This window comes from Dermacentor andersoni, chromosome 1, assembly GCF_023375885.2.
Source record: "Dermacentor andersoni chromosome 1, qqDerAnde1_hic_scaffold, whole genome shotgun sequence".
Taxonomy (NCBI): Eukaryota; Metazoa; Arthropoda; class Arachnida; order Ixodida; family Ixodidae; genus Dermacentor; species Dermacentor andersoni.
The window spans coordinates 68562561-68578993 of record NC_092814.1 but is presented as its reverse complement, the minus strand read 5'-3'; the positions used below and the strand labels follow the sequence as shown (position 1 = coordinate 68578993).

At 39.4% G+C, this 16433-nt stretch overlaps 1 protein-coding gene across 5 annotated transcripts in view; it reads left to right on the top strand.

The window, feature by feature from the left end:
- The window catches only part of kat80 (katanin p80), a 222001-nt gene that overhangs the window by 118840 nt on the left and 86728 nt on the right, over positions 1 to 16433 (top strand). For all 5 annotated transcript variants that reach the window (XM_050191552.3, XM_055061586.2, XM_055061584.2 and 2 more), the window contains exons 4-10: positions 435 to 535; positions 2847 to 2888; positions 4219 to 4302; positions 5074 to 5261; positions 7369 to 7519; positions 9611 to 9741; positions 14027 to 14080. In XM_050191552.3, coding sequence (XP_050047509.1) covers positions 435 to 535; positions 2847 to 2888; positions 4219 to 4302; positions 5074 to 5261; positions 7369 to 7519; positions 9611 to 9741; positions 14027 to 14080 — 751 coding nt within the window. The remainder of the gene's footprint in view (positions 1 to 434; positions 536 to 2846; positions 2889 to 4218; positions 4303 to 5073; positions 5262 to 7368; positions 7520 to 9610; positions 9742 to 14026; positions 14081 to 16433) is intronic.

Sequence of the window (16433 nt, the reverse complement as noted above, 5' to 3'; positions counted from 1 at the left end):
GGTAACATCGTGTTCATACCCGCTCGCACAGAGGTCAGCATCTTCTCTACAGCTGTCACCGCGGAAAAAGCAGCCTGGCACCCGAACAAAGGAGAAATCACAGCCGCAAACTTCAGTCATCCTTGCTGTAAAGGGTTGTCGTCTGCTACTGCTCCCGCGTGTACTATTGGAAGCGTCCGTTAGGTGGCTTTCAGTGGCGCCTCTATAGGTGGTGCACGAGGCGTATAGAAGCAAGTGGCCATTAATTTAGCACGCCAGAATTACCTTGCGTAGTTGTGCAGTTGCCCAGGTATGCTTATTGGCTCAATGCATAAATTAAAAGTTGCTGTATATTGCAAATAACTGGCACATAAAGTAGTTGCTTGTTATGTGATATTTACTTTTTGAGCTTTCTTAGCAGGATTTCTTTGCTGATGTATTTGTGCACTTTGCAGTGGTCCGGACACTTGCAGGTCACAAGGGGAACGTGCGATGCATGGATTTTCACCCTCACGCAGAATTTTTGGCATCAGGGTCAATGGACACTACTATAAAGGTATTGTATCAGTATTTTCTTTCTCTACATAATCTGCATCATGCATCTGCTACAGTACTAACCAACATCCCTGTTAAATTTCCCTTTGTTTTTTTACATTAATTACTACATCAATAACTGAGGCAGCTGTCTGGTGCTTTATGTAATTCATGATCCTATTTGCACTCAACTTTTACACATTGATGCTGAACTTTCCCTGCCATTTGGTGACACTACTTCCGAGTACCTACTTTTGTTATTGCATTTGCATGTTTCATTCAGACTTTATTGAAATAATCTAGGGACACTGTAAACCTTAACACTGACAACTGTTTAGCCATAGTTCAGCCCAACATAGGAACAGGATTCTATCTGTCATGAAAAAGGCAAGACTTTCTCCACCTGAGATATGAAAGAAGGGGACTTTTCATCTTCCAAGCTGCAGATGGTGTGTCAGTCATTGGATTGCAGGTTGCTACATTTTAATGTTAGGTCATGCTATACATCACATTTCATATTAGTTCAGTCTCGAAAAATTTGGCAAGGTGCAGCCACCATACTTGCAACTGTGCAGTAATTTAGCACTCGTTTATCTTTAACCATAGCACCACTCGGCACTGTGCTGCAAAACAAGAAAGAAGCTAACCTTTTGTGATATCTGAGACCATAAAGCCTTGAATAAAAACTAGGGATAATACTCAACCTAAAAAGCTGAGAAGTTAATTAAATTGAATTTTCTTGCTAAATTGAGATTTCTGGGCTTTATAAAACAAGTAATTTACGCTTTGGCGCAACAATGTATTCATTGACAGATCTGTATGGCAGCATGCTATAAATGAGCATCATGTAAGATTTTAGCTTAAATTCAGCCAGTAATTACACTGTTGCAATGTACACTCAATTTTTGCAGCAAAGTTCATTAGTGATATGCAAGCAAAGCATTGGCACTATGCTTTGAGCATGCTGAGCCCTATAGTGAGGGTGTGATGAGATTTACTGATGAGATTAGATTTACTTGGATGAAACAGGCCATGATAATAGTCGGCTAGGTAGGATACTTTGTGCATGGAAATGGTGCCACATGCCATCATGTAGCATGTGTACTAGCTTGATGCATTCTGTTAAGCATGTGAAGTGTCTCGCAGCTTAAAAACATCACCACTAGCTTTTCATGCTACAGAATAAAGCTTTAATTTAATAACTGTAATAATTTTGAGTCTAAAAGGCTTTGCAGCCTTGTTACTGTTTCCCTTGCCAGTGTCTTAGAATGCTTAATGCTCAGTAGACTCTGAACAAAACATCACATATAAGAATGTACAAAGCAATGCCACCCTGCATGAAAACTTTCTGCCTCCCTATAACACCTCTCATAACATGCTGTGCAATTTCAGTATGTTAAACCCCACATTTTATTTTTTACTGTACCTTTGATAAAATCCCCATGACTGTTTGCGCGCCGTAAAATCTAATAAGTTAATAAAGCCTGCTATATTGATAAGTCGGTGTCAGGTAGCAGCTCATGCTTATTCCGCTTTATGCACTCTTGTGCAGCTCACATGAGCATTTCACAGGCATAAACAATGTACCATCAGCGTAAGTTGAAACGTTAACAGGAAGTAATCAACCATAATTACTGTTATGTGTAATTACATGGAAGTTTGACAGTTAATCTCTCTGTAGCTAGTTTCTGAGCATGGAGTAGTTTTAAATGTACCCCTTGGAATCTGTAATATACCACTGTTACAGATCCAGGTTCACCTGGAAATGGAACAACATATAGGAGTATAGTTGCATTTTCCTTTGAGCAATGCAATTCTCCTATGCAATGCATAGGATAATTGTTTGCATTTGAATTTATGCTGTTAGCACATGGGCGGTTGATGACACAGAAGTGCAATGTACTTTGCTACGTTATAGTGCTGTTTAAATGCCTCCTACCACCTTTAAGACCAGGTTTGCTTCTTTTCTGTTGTAGCTTCTTTAATGTCTGCTGTTTATCAGTAGAGAATATTGACTTTATTGAGTACTTTCTTTCTTTACATTAAGTTCACTTTGGCAAACGCCTAATGGTGATAGGCTCTAAAACAAGGGATACCATGTGTACAAACTGGGCCTAGTTACTCATATCTTGCATGGCTTGAATGTCACTGAATTTGTGTTTCATGACTCTTAAAGTTAGTCCGTCCTGCTACACTGGCTGCTTTTTACCTGTGGTGATGCAAGTTGATGTCCACATTAAAAGACGCACTGTATATGTGAATTAGATTGAAGATATGTTGTACATTGCAACATATTAAGTTTCAATAATTGTTCTCTTTTTGTTCTCTTCTAGCTTTGGGATACAAGAAAAAAGGGATGTATATACACTTACAAGGTATGCTTGATGTGATTTATGCATGGCTTTTTTTATCATTTTCTATTCTGTTTGACTGTAAAAATGCTTTGAAGTAGAAGCTGTTTACATGTGCTACTTTTTTATGATACTCTCTAATCTTATTTGCATCAAGTTGTTCTTATTTGTCCAAGGGAGTAGTTGCAGAAAGTGACATGCAAATGAAATAGAGATGAAATAGAGCATGTACAGAGTACACAGAGTACAGACTAGAGCAAAGCATGGGGCAACTGTTCACTATTAGAAAGTGCTACATACAACTTATGCTTCTTGATCAGTGCTTTAATAAATTTTTTTTTAAAGTCAGTTCTATTGTTAAAAATTATGGACGTAAAAGGCATTTGAAAGAAGCATTCATGTCACAGTATTGCCAACATGACTCGTTTTCTCTCAAAGTGAGGATGTTGGTTTCAATACAGTGGCACTATAGGTGAACTTCACCCACTTCGGAGATATCTAACAGAATATATGGACCGATCCTGAAAGCAGTGCAGTCTAATACAGCATCTCAAAGTACTACCTGTCACAAGGAAAGAATGTGAGAAACTGGCACAAGATCCAAGTGCCAGACGTTTCGAAAAACGACTTGGGCGTGATAAAAGCATACGTGAGAATATCGCCTAATGGTGCGACTCTGAAAAGTAGGCTGCTATTCTAGAAGACAAGTTCGATCCCATCATCAGTTACGCATTTCTTTATAGTATTATAGGCGGACTTGAACCACTTTCACCCACTTTGGAGGTATCTAATAGAAAACTCTAGGTGTGTTGAGCATACATGAGGTGCGTCATAATGTACAGGCCATCGCAAGTTTGTAAGTGATACAAGTTATAGAAACCTCACTGATAAATGAGTGTGCAAGTTCGTCTGTGATGCTCACGTGCACAACTGCTGAGACGTCACAATCGTCAAAACCTAAGTGTGCTCTCGTGTTTTTAGAGATATTTAGAGGGTTAGTGGTGCTAAGTTGTGACCTTGTTTGTCTCTTTAATTTTTATGCTGTATATGTTTTGTTCAAACTTGCAACTCCTGTCAATCATTAAAAATTAATTTAACGTTTGTGTCCTGTCTGCAGTTGACACTATAAATGTCAAAAACGATTCATAGTGCTGATATGACTTGAACTTAGGTTTCTTCTATTTGGAAGCCAGTATGGTAATGGCATGTTCTTGTCATTCTCTGTCTTTCTATGGGTTTGATGTCCATAGTATAAGATCACTTGGTTTTTTAGTGGATGCTGTCTTGCGCTTTATTTTGGTGCACTTCTGTACAGGCATGTCTTTTGTCTCTCCCATTTGATTTTTCTATGCAGGGTCACAACAAATGTGTAAACAGCCTCAAGTTCAGTCCTGATGGACGATGGATTGCATCAGGGAGTGAAGATGGCAGCGTTAAGGTATGTTGCTAGCACATGCCCACTTGCTGACCTTGTCGCACCTACATATTGAACACACACACAACTCTCCAACACATGTTTGAATGCTATATTATATTTAAATGCTTGATAGGAGGATAAGAGGTGATCAACCTTGGGTCTGTTACTTTTTTGTCCTTTCTTTCATAAATAAGGAAGCAGTGTGAAACTCTGCAGTAAGGAATTGTGCCCTGAGGAACATCTTTTAGTGATTAGATGTGAGTTGTTTCCAGTATGCGTTCTTGGTTCTGTTTTCTGCAGGGAATGGAAGTCCTGTATTTGACTTATTTCATTAGATCCAGAGTGTATTAGTTCATTTGTGTTAAGTTATTCAGTTACATTAAATAGCTGTGAATCAGGACCACTGCAGAGTTGCTATTGAAGTTGTAACTGCTTTTATTACTGTCCTTTCTTTGTATTTCCAAGGTCACATTTTAGTTACCTAAGTTGTTTGAAAGGTAGCTCAAGACATGAGCTAAGTTGAAACGGAACAACAAAAAAATGGTTTCGTTAGAACAGTGGTGTTACCATTAAAGAGCAAGCAGTCTAACAGATAACAATATCGTTGCCTCTATGCTTGTTCCTTCTCGGAAGATGAATGCCTTGTTGAGCAAGAAATACATGGCACCACTCATTTACTCTTTGGCAGGTATTTATTACTCTTTGGCAGGTTTCTGGCCATGTCGTGTGTGAAGTATTGGTGTTTTCATTTCTTGGCCTGAATCGCCCATGATTGCACATTTCACTATGCAGCTTTGGGACCTCCCTGCAGGCAAGATGCTGTCAGAGTTTCGAGACCATTGTGGGCCTGTAAATGATGTCGACTTTCACCCCAATGAGTTTCTCCTAGCAAGTGGCAGCTCAGACAGCACAGTCAAGTTCTGGGACCTGGAGAACTTCAATCTTGTCTCTTCTACTGAGGGCGACTCTGGTGTTGTGAGGTACAGTGATCTTTCACTGCAGTTTTGTTTCAAGATGATGAACTTGGTTCATTAACTTCAGCAAAAGAAAATAAATAAATTGAGCTTTTGAAGGCACAATATATTCCTAAAGAAACTAACTTTTTGATCCTTCATAGAAATAAGTACGAACTGGATATTACTGTGAGAGATTAACTTGTGAAATTCGAATAGCTGACAGCCAACTTGAACGTCTTCTAAAATTGTGCACATTAGGTGATGTGCTATTCCATTGATAGAACTCGGCATCCGATAAACAAATAAACCAAGACTTCTAGTTTTATTTAAGGAGGGAAAGTTTGTCGGATTTCATAGATGCATGAAGTTTATCACATGAGCACAAACTGGTATAGGTGCTGCACATATAGCTGAATATTCTGTAAACACACACATTTATATGCAGTCTCTGTAAACGTATCCAAGAAGCCAAGAATGACAGGCCCATATAGCAGGCGACACTACAGGCAAGCAAGGAGATGGATATAATGCGAACTGCAATGTTCAGAAAATGCTAAATGCTGAAGCATCTGCTAGAATCAACGCACATGATTTCTTATGGTCTCCAGACTCCGGCGACTACAAGCCCAGTACAGGTGCTTGTTGTGCGGGAGCCACTTATCGCAGCTCTTTACAGATTTTCTTTACATATCACCTTCTCTGAGTGCCTATGCTGTTCACGCTAGAGAAGCTCACAGATCAGCTGCTTCTTTATGCCTTTTTCTGAAGTTTCACTTGGAACTAGTGACTGCAACCATGAGGGGGAAGTTTGTGGTGGCTTCATGGGGGACATTTCTGAATGTTTGTCAACAGAGTGCTTGTCAACAGAATGTTGAACTTGCATTCATTGTTGTGCATCATCACTCATCACACCTTCATGTTTCTATTTCCCTCCCCCTGTACAGAATAGCAGGTGCGAATGTGCTAGCTCAGGCCGACCTCTCTTCCTTCTTTCAAATAAATTCTCTCTCTCGTAAATGTATATAATTTTATTTTGACTTCTAAATTTTAAATGCATTTTCTTTGCAGAAAACTTCTTTAGGTGTATACTACAGCTGTCATGCAATGGCATTACATGTCAGATTGTGATTTGGTAGGCACAGCCCTTAATTTGTTGGAATCGTACGGTTGCTATCACCCAATTGTCAATGGTAACTAGCTTTGTGGAACAGGAAAGCTTGCAGTTGAAAATTATTTTTGGAAAAATTTTAAGCCATGTTCAATAGCACCACTGTGAGAATAGATTAATTTTTCAGGAAGTTTCTGTCGATGTACAAAACCTGGGTATTCGAATTTGAACTGTCTATGCCTTCAAGGAAGCTCTGTAACACCTCTTATCTGTAGCTTTTCCTTTGGCTTTCCTTCGCTATCCACCTCCTTTTGCATTGCAAGTTTCTTTGATAAGGATATATGCGATGTCGTTGGTTCTCGACAAGTCATGTGCACATGAACCACACTTATATTTTCTGTTTTTGTAATAGGCTAGTGAACATGGCTCTGCTCAGCCATTTGGACAAACCATCTGCCAATGGCTTTTTACAATCTGTGAAAGGATTAAAGCAGTTTATTGGCGCAAGGGCCACACATGGCCAAAGAAAACATCAAGGCCTGGTAATGGGTTGTCACTGGTACACGACCTGTGAGTTTTGAGGGGTGGATGAAATACGGCTGTACAGATGCCTAAAAGCCTTCACTGTAAAATGTGCAATGTAATATCCATTTTATAAATATGATAATGACATAAGACATGTGCTATTAGCGTATGTTACGGAGAGGTGATAAATACGTCAGTGCCAGTAACATTACTGCCTTACCGGGCCCCTTAAGCATAGGAGCCTGGAGGCATGCGTTCTACGAAACGCTACTATCGCAGCAGCAGCCTCTGTTGAGAGGATGTGCTATGAATCTGTTTGCATGTATGAATATTGATGCACTGTGCACATCTTGACACCCAGGGTGAGAGTTCATGATAGAGGAGTTTTGTAGAACCCTTCAAACCATGGAGACAGTTAGTCAATAATACATTTTCATAAAGGACTTTTTTTTTAATCAAAAGCAGCACACACATAACATTTAATGTTTTTCGTTGCAGGTGTGTCTTCTTCAACCCCGATGGTGCTTGCCTTTTTAGTGGTGCAGAAGACTTCCTGAAGGTTTACTGCTGGGAGCCTGTAAAAACATGCGACACTCTGGTCATGGGATGGAATAGAGTGGCTGACATTTCTATCGCTCAAAACCAGCTTGTGAGTTTATATTTGGTCTACTCCATACGATTCATTCCTTTTTAAAAGTTTCATCTGAAGAAAGCTGCAACTAGTTTTCGTCCTTATATGCATACACATTTCCGTTCTACAACCCTTGAATTTTATCTAACATATGAGGTTTTAACCGTTCTCTATAATTGTTCAAGCAGTGTTTCCTTCTAGATGTCTAGGTGCCTTCCTGAATGTCCTATATGTCCAAGAGTGAAAAAAATTGCCTGTAATGAAGAATCCCTGTACTGCCACAGTGCTCTTTTTAAAAGAAAATAGCTTTATTATTATTTTTTTGCACTTCTAGAGCCCTGCATTTACAAGCTAGTTTGTTAGAATTAGTGCTCAAAATTTTTTTCACTTCACTATGTTATTTCAGTTCACTATGTGTTCAGTTGCAAGTTATCTTATTGACTCAAATGCATACTATTATCTTCTTGTTGGATTTTATATTGCTGTTGAATACTGATAGCAGCATTCATAAAAATGTAAACATTTAGGCATAACCGGGCAAGGTTAAATACACCCCTCCTCCTCCTGTAACCAGGAAGGTGTAGATTTTATTTACACAATTTTGGATTATTCCTGTGCCCGTCAGTGTCACCTAGATTGTCATAATTTGTTTGATGTGCCATACCTAAAGATACAAAAAGGTTTGTGCTAAATTGTTTCATTTGTGAATAGTGTAAGGAAAGACATTCACATATATTACCGTAGTTCAATGATTACATTCATGCGTTCTTAAACAGTGGTCACTTTAAAGGAAGCTGTAACCCAAGTGTTTTGTTTACAAGACATGGCAATCAGAGTCGGAATTGAAATCAATGGCCGTCCTAGCTTCTCCACCCTGTTACATTAACTGATGTTATAATTGCCTGAGATGAGATTGGCTGCACATTACTTTACGCCATTTAGTTTATTAGTGTTCAATTTTGTTGCAGAATCCAAAACTGCAGATGTGCACTCTAAAATACAGTGCACATATGAGATCGCCATAGTTTTAATATTAGCATAGTAGGTTGGCTTTCTCTCAAATTCTTGCATCACAAGTTTAGCATGGACACTATTGCCAACACTGAAATGCTTGGAATAGAGCTACCATGCATTTAGCTAGTCACTTCAGATAAGACCAGCCAATTTTTTCACTTGTGAAGCATCTGCTCTTGCAGGAAAATTTGCACCTTTTGAGGTTCTTAGAACAGCCCTCACTTAAATACTGTCTTTCAGCCAAAAATCTAGCAGCAGGAGAAAGCATTAGCTCCAACCTATGTGTCTATGTAAGTTCTTCAGGCATTTCACATTTGCTCTTCACACTTTGCTCTGCGTGATCTGGACAACTTTTATATTTTAAACAAGTGCCATATTGGTGGAGTTATTAAGCTTTTTTTTTTTTTTTCAACTTTTGCAGTTAAAATTTGTGGACCCATATATCACTTGCAGATGTACACCTCTTGAAATTGACTATTTCAACTTCTGAAAGCAAAATAATCAGTGTCAGGAGGTGTGCAAAGCAGGTCATATACCTTCTTGACATTGTGGAGCTGTTTCTTTGCAAAAATGCTTTACTTGTGTGTGATCAACTTGCATGTCTGTTGACAGTGTCTAGTTTACATTTTATGGCTAGATAACACTTTCCTTTATTGTAATCATTTGATTCATTGCTTGAATGCTCAGCTTGTATATATGTCTCAGCTTGTAATATTTTATTATACCTATTTAAGTTGTTTTACGTCTGATATTATTATTCTAAGAGCTGAGTCTTTGGTTGAGATAAAGCCTCATTTCTACCTTTTATGTGTCTGCGTCCCTTGTAGCAATGACAAAGTGAACATCTACCTTGAGTATATACGTTTAACAAGAACGATTTGTTTCTCAATTATTTGTAAATATGTGTTTAAAAATTCAGAACATAAGTTTATATATTTGTGACACACAAGCATTTAACTCGTTGCAGTTTAATATCTCTTGTAGGGGTAACCTTGCACCATGCTTGTTGCAGAAGGTATAAATGGTTCATGCTGTTTATATTTCAAAATTTTATTTGCAGCATTTACAGCCTAATTTTTTTCTTTTTTTTTTCAGATTGCTGGAGCATTTTCCTTAACAAATGTTGCTGTATATGTGATAGACCTCAATAGGGTTCAACCATTTGGAGGGATGCCAAATAACTCTACCATGCCTCAGTACATTACCCCAAGCCCTTTCAAAGCAGGGTGAGCTTTTCTTCATTTTCTGCAGTTCTGCAGAGCTGTAATTAACCTGCCTGAAAGCACTTAACATTGTACACAATGATAAATTTGTTACTTTTGTAGCATTTGCCACTTGATCTTGTAATCGATCCTGCTTCATATCAAATGCCTTCGCTTGCATGTCCAGATTTTCACCTTGAATGCTCAATACAGTCAACGACTGATGTTCCGGACGTTGATATTTCGGATATACCCGATAATTTGGACGCATTCGCAGCACTGCCGCGTACCCATAGAGTAAATCTATAAGAATGTCGTAAATTTGGGACTCAAGAAGCTTCCGCCGTCCTACTTTCTGGACATTTTGCCATGACCGCACGTCTCAAACGACATTAACAGAAAGCTTTAGCTCGGCCCCAACTCCAACACCATGTAAAACACGGAAATGCTTTTGTGCATCTTAATAAAATTTGTTACATTTGAGTGAAAAAGTTAAATTCCAATGACTGTTGGAAGCAGAATTTTGATTTATGGCCTCAATATCATTACAAGAATTTTTATATAATTGTGTGTTTAAAAAACGTGGAAGCCCAAAGTTTACAAATTTGTCCCTCTGCACCAAAAACAGATATCGCCGTTCTGTAAATTGCATCCATCAGAACATCCAAAGTGGAAAAATTTGATATAATAATTTGTCATACGGGAATTGTTACAATGTTTCCAAAGGTTTTGCAAAAGTGCTACTCACATAATAGGGGTGTATTGATAACCATGTATAATACATCAAATTTGTCCGCTTTAGATGTTCTATTGCGTGCAATTTACAGAATTGCAATATTGTTTTTCATTGCCGAGTTAAAGTTGAAACTTGATAGTTTTGTATTTTGAAGATTTGCAATCCTTGACTATTATTTTTAATTAACAGCCTAAATAAAAAAATCCGCTTTCAACAGTCACTAGAGTTAAAACTTTTCTTTTAAATGCAACAAACCTCATCAAATTTGGTGCAGTGGTTACCGATAAAAATGATTTCTCCTTTCCCATGTATTTAGATAGGAGCCCCTGAGCCAAAGCTTCCTCTTAATCGATGTCACTTCCGCCGACATCTTGATTATCTTGCCGCTTCGAACTGGCGCTCTCGCACGCAGATGTGCTGGCAGCCATAGCCACCAGTGCGGCAACGCTAAGCCTAGCTACATCAACGTTCGCTACCAGGCTTCCTGCTGTTCGGTGCTGTGTTTTTTATTGAAAAAATTCGCCACTATTAGCAATGGCGCCAACTCTGTCTTTTTAACTCTCGCCACTAGCTTCGAAGCTCGAAAAGCACGGTGTGTTGCATAATGCCGGTTTCCGAAAGTGAGCTTCGCCTCACTACAGTTCTGTTACGCGAAGAAGCATACGCGAAGTACTGCGGTGAAGCATACGAAGTATTAAAAAGGGCAATCTGCCTTTTGCGTGATGTGAATGCGCGTGCACTGTACCCTAGCTGCGAGCGCCGTAAACATTTTGCACGGCGTCGGTGGTTCGTGCAGCAGACAACGCGCGCGTATGCAATAGCGTGGACAGCCTGCAGCATAGTCGACGAGGACGGGAACTCATATATTGTCGGTGCAATGCCGATGACACGGTATGTGCACTGTGTTTTAGTAGAAACTTCAGCTGTTCACAATGATATTCGGTTAACGTGCAGTACGTCACAGTATAAGCCAACACAACACCTATGTCAATAAGAAATCCACCTGACGCTGACGCCAACATTTGGCTGACTAGTTGGCAGACTGTGTCTGCCAACTAGTGGGAGTTATATTGTCACACTAGTATGACGAAGAGGCGACCAATGACTCGACCGACGGCAGTGAGCTGTCATAGTGTGACAGGCTTTCATGCTAACGATGCTGACAAAACCAGTGTGCCGATCGCCATGAGATCGGCTGCCGAATGAGAACATCGCACAGACAACTCAAATGTCGCATGCAACTGTGCATGTGTATGTATTTATTGACGCTCAAGTTGAGTCAAAACATACTTCCCAAGTTGAAATGCACGATTTCCAAACCTTGCCAGTCGTCCGCATCGAGCTTGAGGTGGTGTCGATCTCGTTCAGCACAGTTTCGTTAGGCCTAACACAGCCTATGTGATTGTCCACTACCGGCAGACCTGAAACATAGCATAAGCAAGTATGACGAAGGAAACTGCTTTTATAGTTGAGTCCTGGCCATACCGAGTTGAAGTAAACTACTCTTAGCATAGTACAGCGTGCACGCAACAAGTGGGAAATTGCACCGCAATGCAGTGCCAACGCTGTGGTACATCACCGTTCTTGATCAAAGGCTGTCGCGCATGCTTGCTGGCGCTTCCATGAATGAAGTGCAGCTACGTGGAGTGGTAGATCTGTCTGTACACTTATGCTGACATAATTATCAGTTATTGAGACACACAGTTTACCTCTTATACCAAACAGCTAACAAGTGATGGCCCTTTCGATACTGCAGTGTAAACAAAATCGCTCGATGCCTTGTGGGTACGGCAGGCGTTGGCATTTTCGGTTGGTAGCTATGCACACTCTCTAAAAATGAGCGCATATGTATGCAGAGTTTACTTAGCAATAAGCTATCGAACACACAAACTATATGGCTGATGAATAACACGAAAAGTGAAGACCACCTGTCAAAATCAGGAGTAACCGCCTTTCCGAAAATGACGATTATGTGGTCATACCACGTTGTCACCATTTTCGAGGTGCCCAGGACGCTCGTGCCCTTTCACCTCAGTGTGATACAACGTTTCTGATGTGCGCATGGGAAGTGCTCATATATGATTTGAGCATTTCATCATTGTTTCATGTCAGCGGTGTACGGTTTCTGCTGTACTTGAAGTGTATAGCGAGCAGTGTCCATACACATGCTGGTATAAACAAATGTGCCATTCTTGTGTTGCATAAATACTATGCGTGCAGTGTCACCCCGTTAAAAAGCTGTGGCCACTATCGTCAAACCTGAGCCAACTGAGCTGTAGAAGCGGTTTTTGTCATCCTATTGGTGTATGTTCAGTGCAGGTCTAAGAGTGACCAATGCATGAACTCGGTTGCTACAATACGACTAACCTTTGCTAAGTGTAATTGACCCCAGCTTGAACTTGATGTGGGTGCCTGGTGAGTGTTCATGTTTGTGCATTTCAACTTCCGAAGCATGTTTGGATTCATATTGAGTACGACTAAATAGGAATACAAGCTTTGGTGCTGTGGCAATCGTGTTACGGGGCGATGTATTTGTTCAGATGCACATTGCATGCTGGTGGGTTTTGTCGGCGTAGCTGCACAAAAGCCATGATCATATTTCACCGACTTGTGGTTGTAAGCGATGTCGCAGTCATTGCCAACCTAGGTGTCCTGCCCAGGAAGCGTTCAGTCGCGCAAAATGAAAATTACGACTGACAAATCCACAAAACCATCTCAGCTCGCTTCATGCAGCGTGCCTCTCTGCATCGCACGATGCCCCAATACTGTACATTTTCTTTCTCGCGGAGCCCGCTAAGGTGGCGCCACAGCGCAATGCAAAAGGCATATTGTTACGGGAGACGGTATGTTTCCCATTATACACGCGTGCACCTGCCATCTCCTATCGGAGTAGGAGCACTGATATGCCTAATAAATGTACTGGCAGGCCTCTATAGCTATTTCAGATGTGCCTGTGGCGATTTGAGCCCTTGGGGATAGTAAAAGGCAGTGCATTCATTTTTTAGTATCGCCCGAATGTTGGACGTTTTCGCACCCCCTAGGGAGTCCGAAAAATGGGACATTGACTGTACATTCTTCAGTAATGACTAAATAACATTGCATCCTCTGCATATACAGTTACTTTTCTTTTTAACTAGCTTGCATGTGCAACTCCTGTTTCACTAAGAAAAGTGATTACAAACAACTTATGAACTGGTACGTTTATTATTCACACACAGAGAATTGCACATAAATTAGATAAGATGAATAAATGCTGATATCGATTATTTTAGGTATGGTCTGCACCTATATGAAAACTGATGCATGCTCTTTCATTTGAACTCATTCACTGTGTTCTGCTGGGCAATGATTGCTTCATTAAATTGAGCCTGCTGCAGAATTGAAAGGAACAAATGCAGTGTATTTAAGTGCATTAGAAAATTTTCATTGCACACTTGCATAATAAAATGAAACACATTGGAATGTATTTTCATTTATCAATGTTATAGTGTGCCAAGAAACAATTATGAGTACGCATTTGTGACTTTCACAAAATTACGTAAAACGTGTGCACGCACGCCTTGCTACTTGCAGGTCTCATATCCGGAGAAGCTTCTCAAAAGATAAGAAGGATGCAGCTGACTATCAGTAAGTTCTTGACAGAAAACCTTGCCAATATGGTAGTATGAACAATTGCTTTTTAACTGTTTGACCAACAATATTTAAGCAATAGTTTAACTGAACAGCATTAGTAGCAGCGCACTTTTTGTCATTGACTAAGGAGCAAATTTAGGTGTTGTTCTATAATCGTACTGTTTTCTTGAGTAACGTGTTGTGAATTCTGTAGAAGTTTTGAATCAAATTAAAGTCAGTGTAAGCGAGGGTTCCGACAGTGTGAGAGTTCAAAAATGTTTGAAGATAAGTAAGTAAAGCAACTTAACCCCTTCAGGCGGCAAACAATTCTGTGCAATAATAACTCAATTTCAGCACATTTCTGGCATCTCTAGAAAAAATTAGAAGTGTACCGCTTTGAAACGCATTGAGAATTTTCTATTCAGTGAGTTTCGTGAAGTTTACAGAATGTGGACTCCATGTGAAAACTCTCTACAGGGAGTCAGATATGAAATTGTGAACAATTTCATTTCTAGCATACTGATACTGAGAGCAAACATCCAGTCATCTATCTTCCAATTCGTTTTACTAAAACACATTATGCATAGTATTCAAACTTGCAGCGCAGGTTTAATAAGAAGTGTTACAATATGTATGCAACCTTTTTTTAAATATAATCGTCAGTGCTTTTGCTTTTGATGCAGTATCTTGGTGTGCACAAAGCGCATCAATGGCTTAATTTCTTTCGTGTATTTTTCATTGCTGTGCCTTTTACCTGCCTTAATAAATCTGCTTATGCAGGAACTGCCTAGTCTGCTTGCTGATCTGTGTTAAGTGGTGTCTATGGACTACTGTTTTAGTGTATCCTATTCAACATTTACTTCAAAGCTCTTAGTGTATCTAGAAGCACTCAAAAATGTTATGTGCCTGTTTTCATGGTTTTCTGAAAAAAAAAAAAAAAAAAAACTAGATCACTCAGGAAGTTTATACTGTAAGGAAATATGGGAAATATTAGGGGTGATAGGGAGGCAAATGTTGGAAGTGCGTTGGTTAATTATGGTCTAAGTGAAAGTTGCTAAACCCTCGTTTTCAGCCTATTTAAAGACATTATAAGGCTTACGAAGTTTTCTCGCTTTTTTGGAAAAACCAAAAACAGCAGCAATTTCATATTTTAAAAAAATGGGGTCATGCTATGTGTGATATGAACCAAAAGTTTAATAACGTGTAGGTTAATTATGAGCTTTGAACATGATTCCCTAGTACTCATTTTGTCACATTGTTTATATTTTGTTAAAGTAGGGAAGTAGGAAGCAAGTTGTGGGTCACATACGATAAATGTTTAATCTGTGTAGGTTATTTACAGCCTTTGTAAAAAATTACTTATTCAAGTGTTGCAGTTTACTGGCTATTTAGAAGAGCAGTAAACAACCAGTAGTTCACAACTTTAAAAATTTATTATTTAATCACGGCGTGTACGACATACAGCACCTCTCTGAGCTGTATTGTATAATGCATGATTCTTCAATAATTGTGTTTGTCAGCTACACATATGTAAGCCCTTTTCAGTCATTGTGACATTTTACTGTTGTGTTTTCACTTGTTGAAATTTGAAGTTTATATATCTGTAGCAGATGGTCAACTTGTCTGCCTCATGCTGAACAAAAACATTGCTATCAAAATGCCTATATCCAAGTAGCAGGGACATGTGCAGAAGCAATAAAACCTGCAAGTCCAGTGCTCAGAACTACTGAAAATTCAATTAGAGTGCAATCAGAAGTGCACTCAACATTTCAAATAACAGTGGCAAAAAAAAAAAAAAAAGCTAGTCTCCTCGTTACACAGAAAGTAAATATAGCCAATCCCAGATATATCAAACTCAAAGGGGGTCACGAATTATAGTTGTTATATAGATAATTCGAAATACAAAATATGCCTATCTAAAGCTTATCTGAGGTCTCCAAATATCTTGGACAGTTTCCCAGAGACCAAGAAAAGCGGGAACTTAGCAATTTGCTACTCTAGGGTTGCATCGAACGAACAAAAGTTGACATTTTTTTTCTCACAAACGTTGCAAATTGCCCACGCTGCAAAATGGTCCAAACCCTAAAACACTAATTTTTGCAAACTGCGAATGTGGCTTGCGGTGGTTTTAATTAAATCCAAACTGCAATGTAAAAGTCTATCCAAGAGGAAGTTGTGGTCAGATTCATTTTGGCAGCTTGCAAAATCCTAAAATGCCATTCACAGGAAGCTTTTGTTTACAAGAATACAAACTGGGTGACACAGCATTTCAATACCTGGAACCAGATACCTGGAACCACTCAGACTAAAGATAGGATGTCATCCATGCTTTCTTGTGTAATGTGTGTCGGACTGGGAGGGCTTTTGC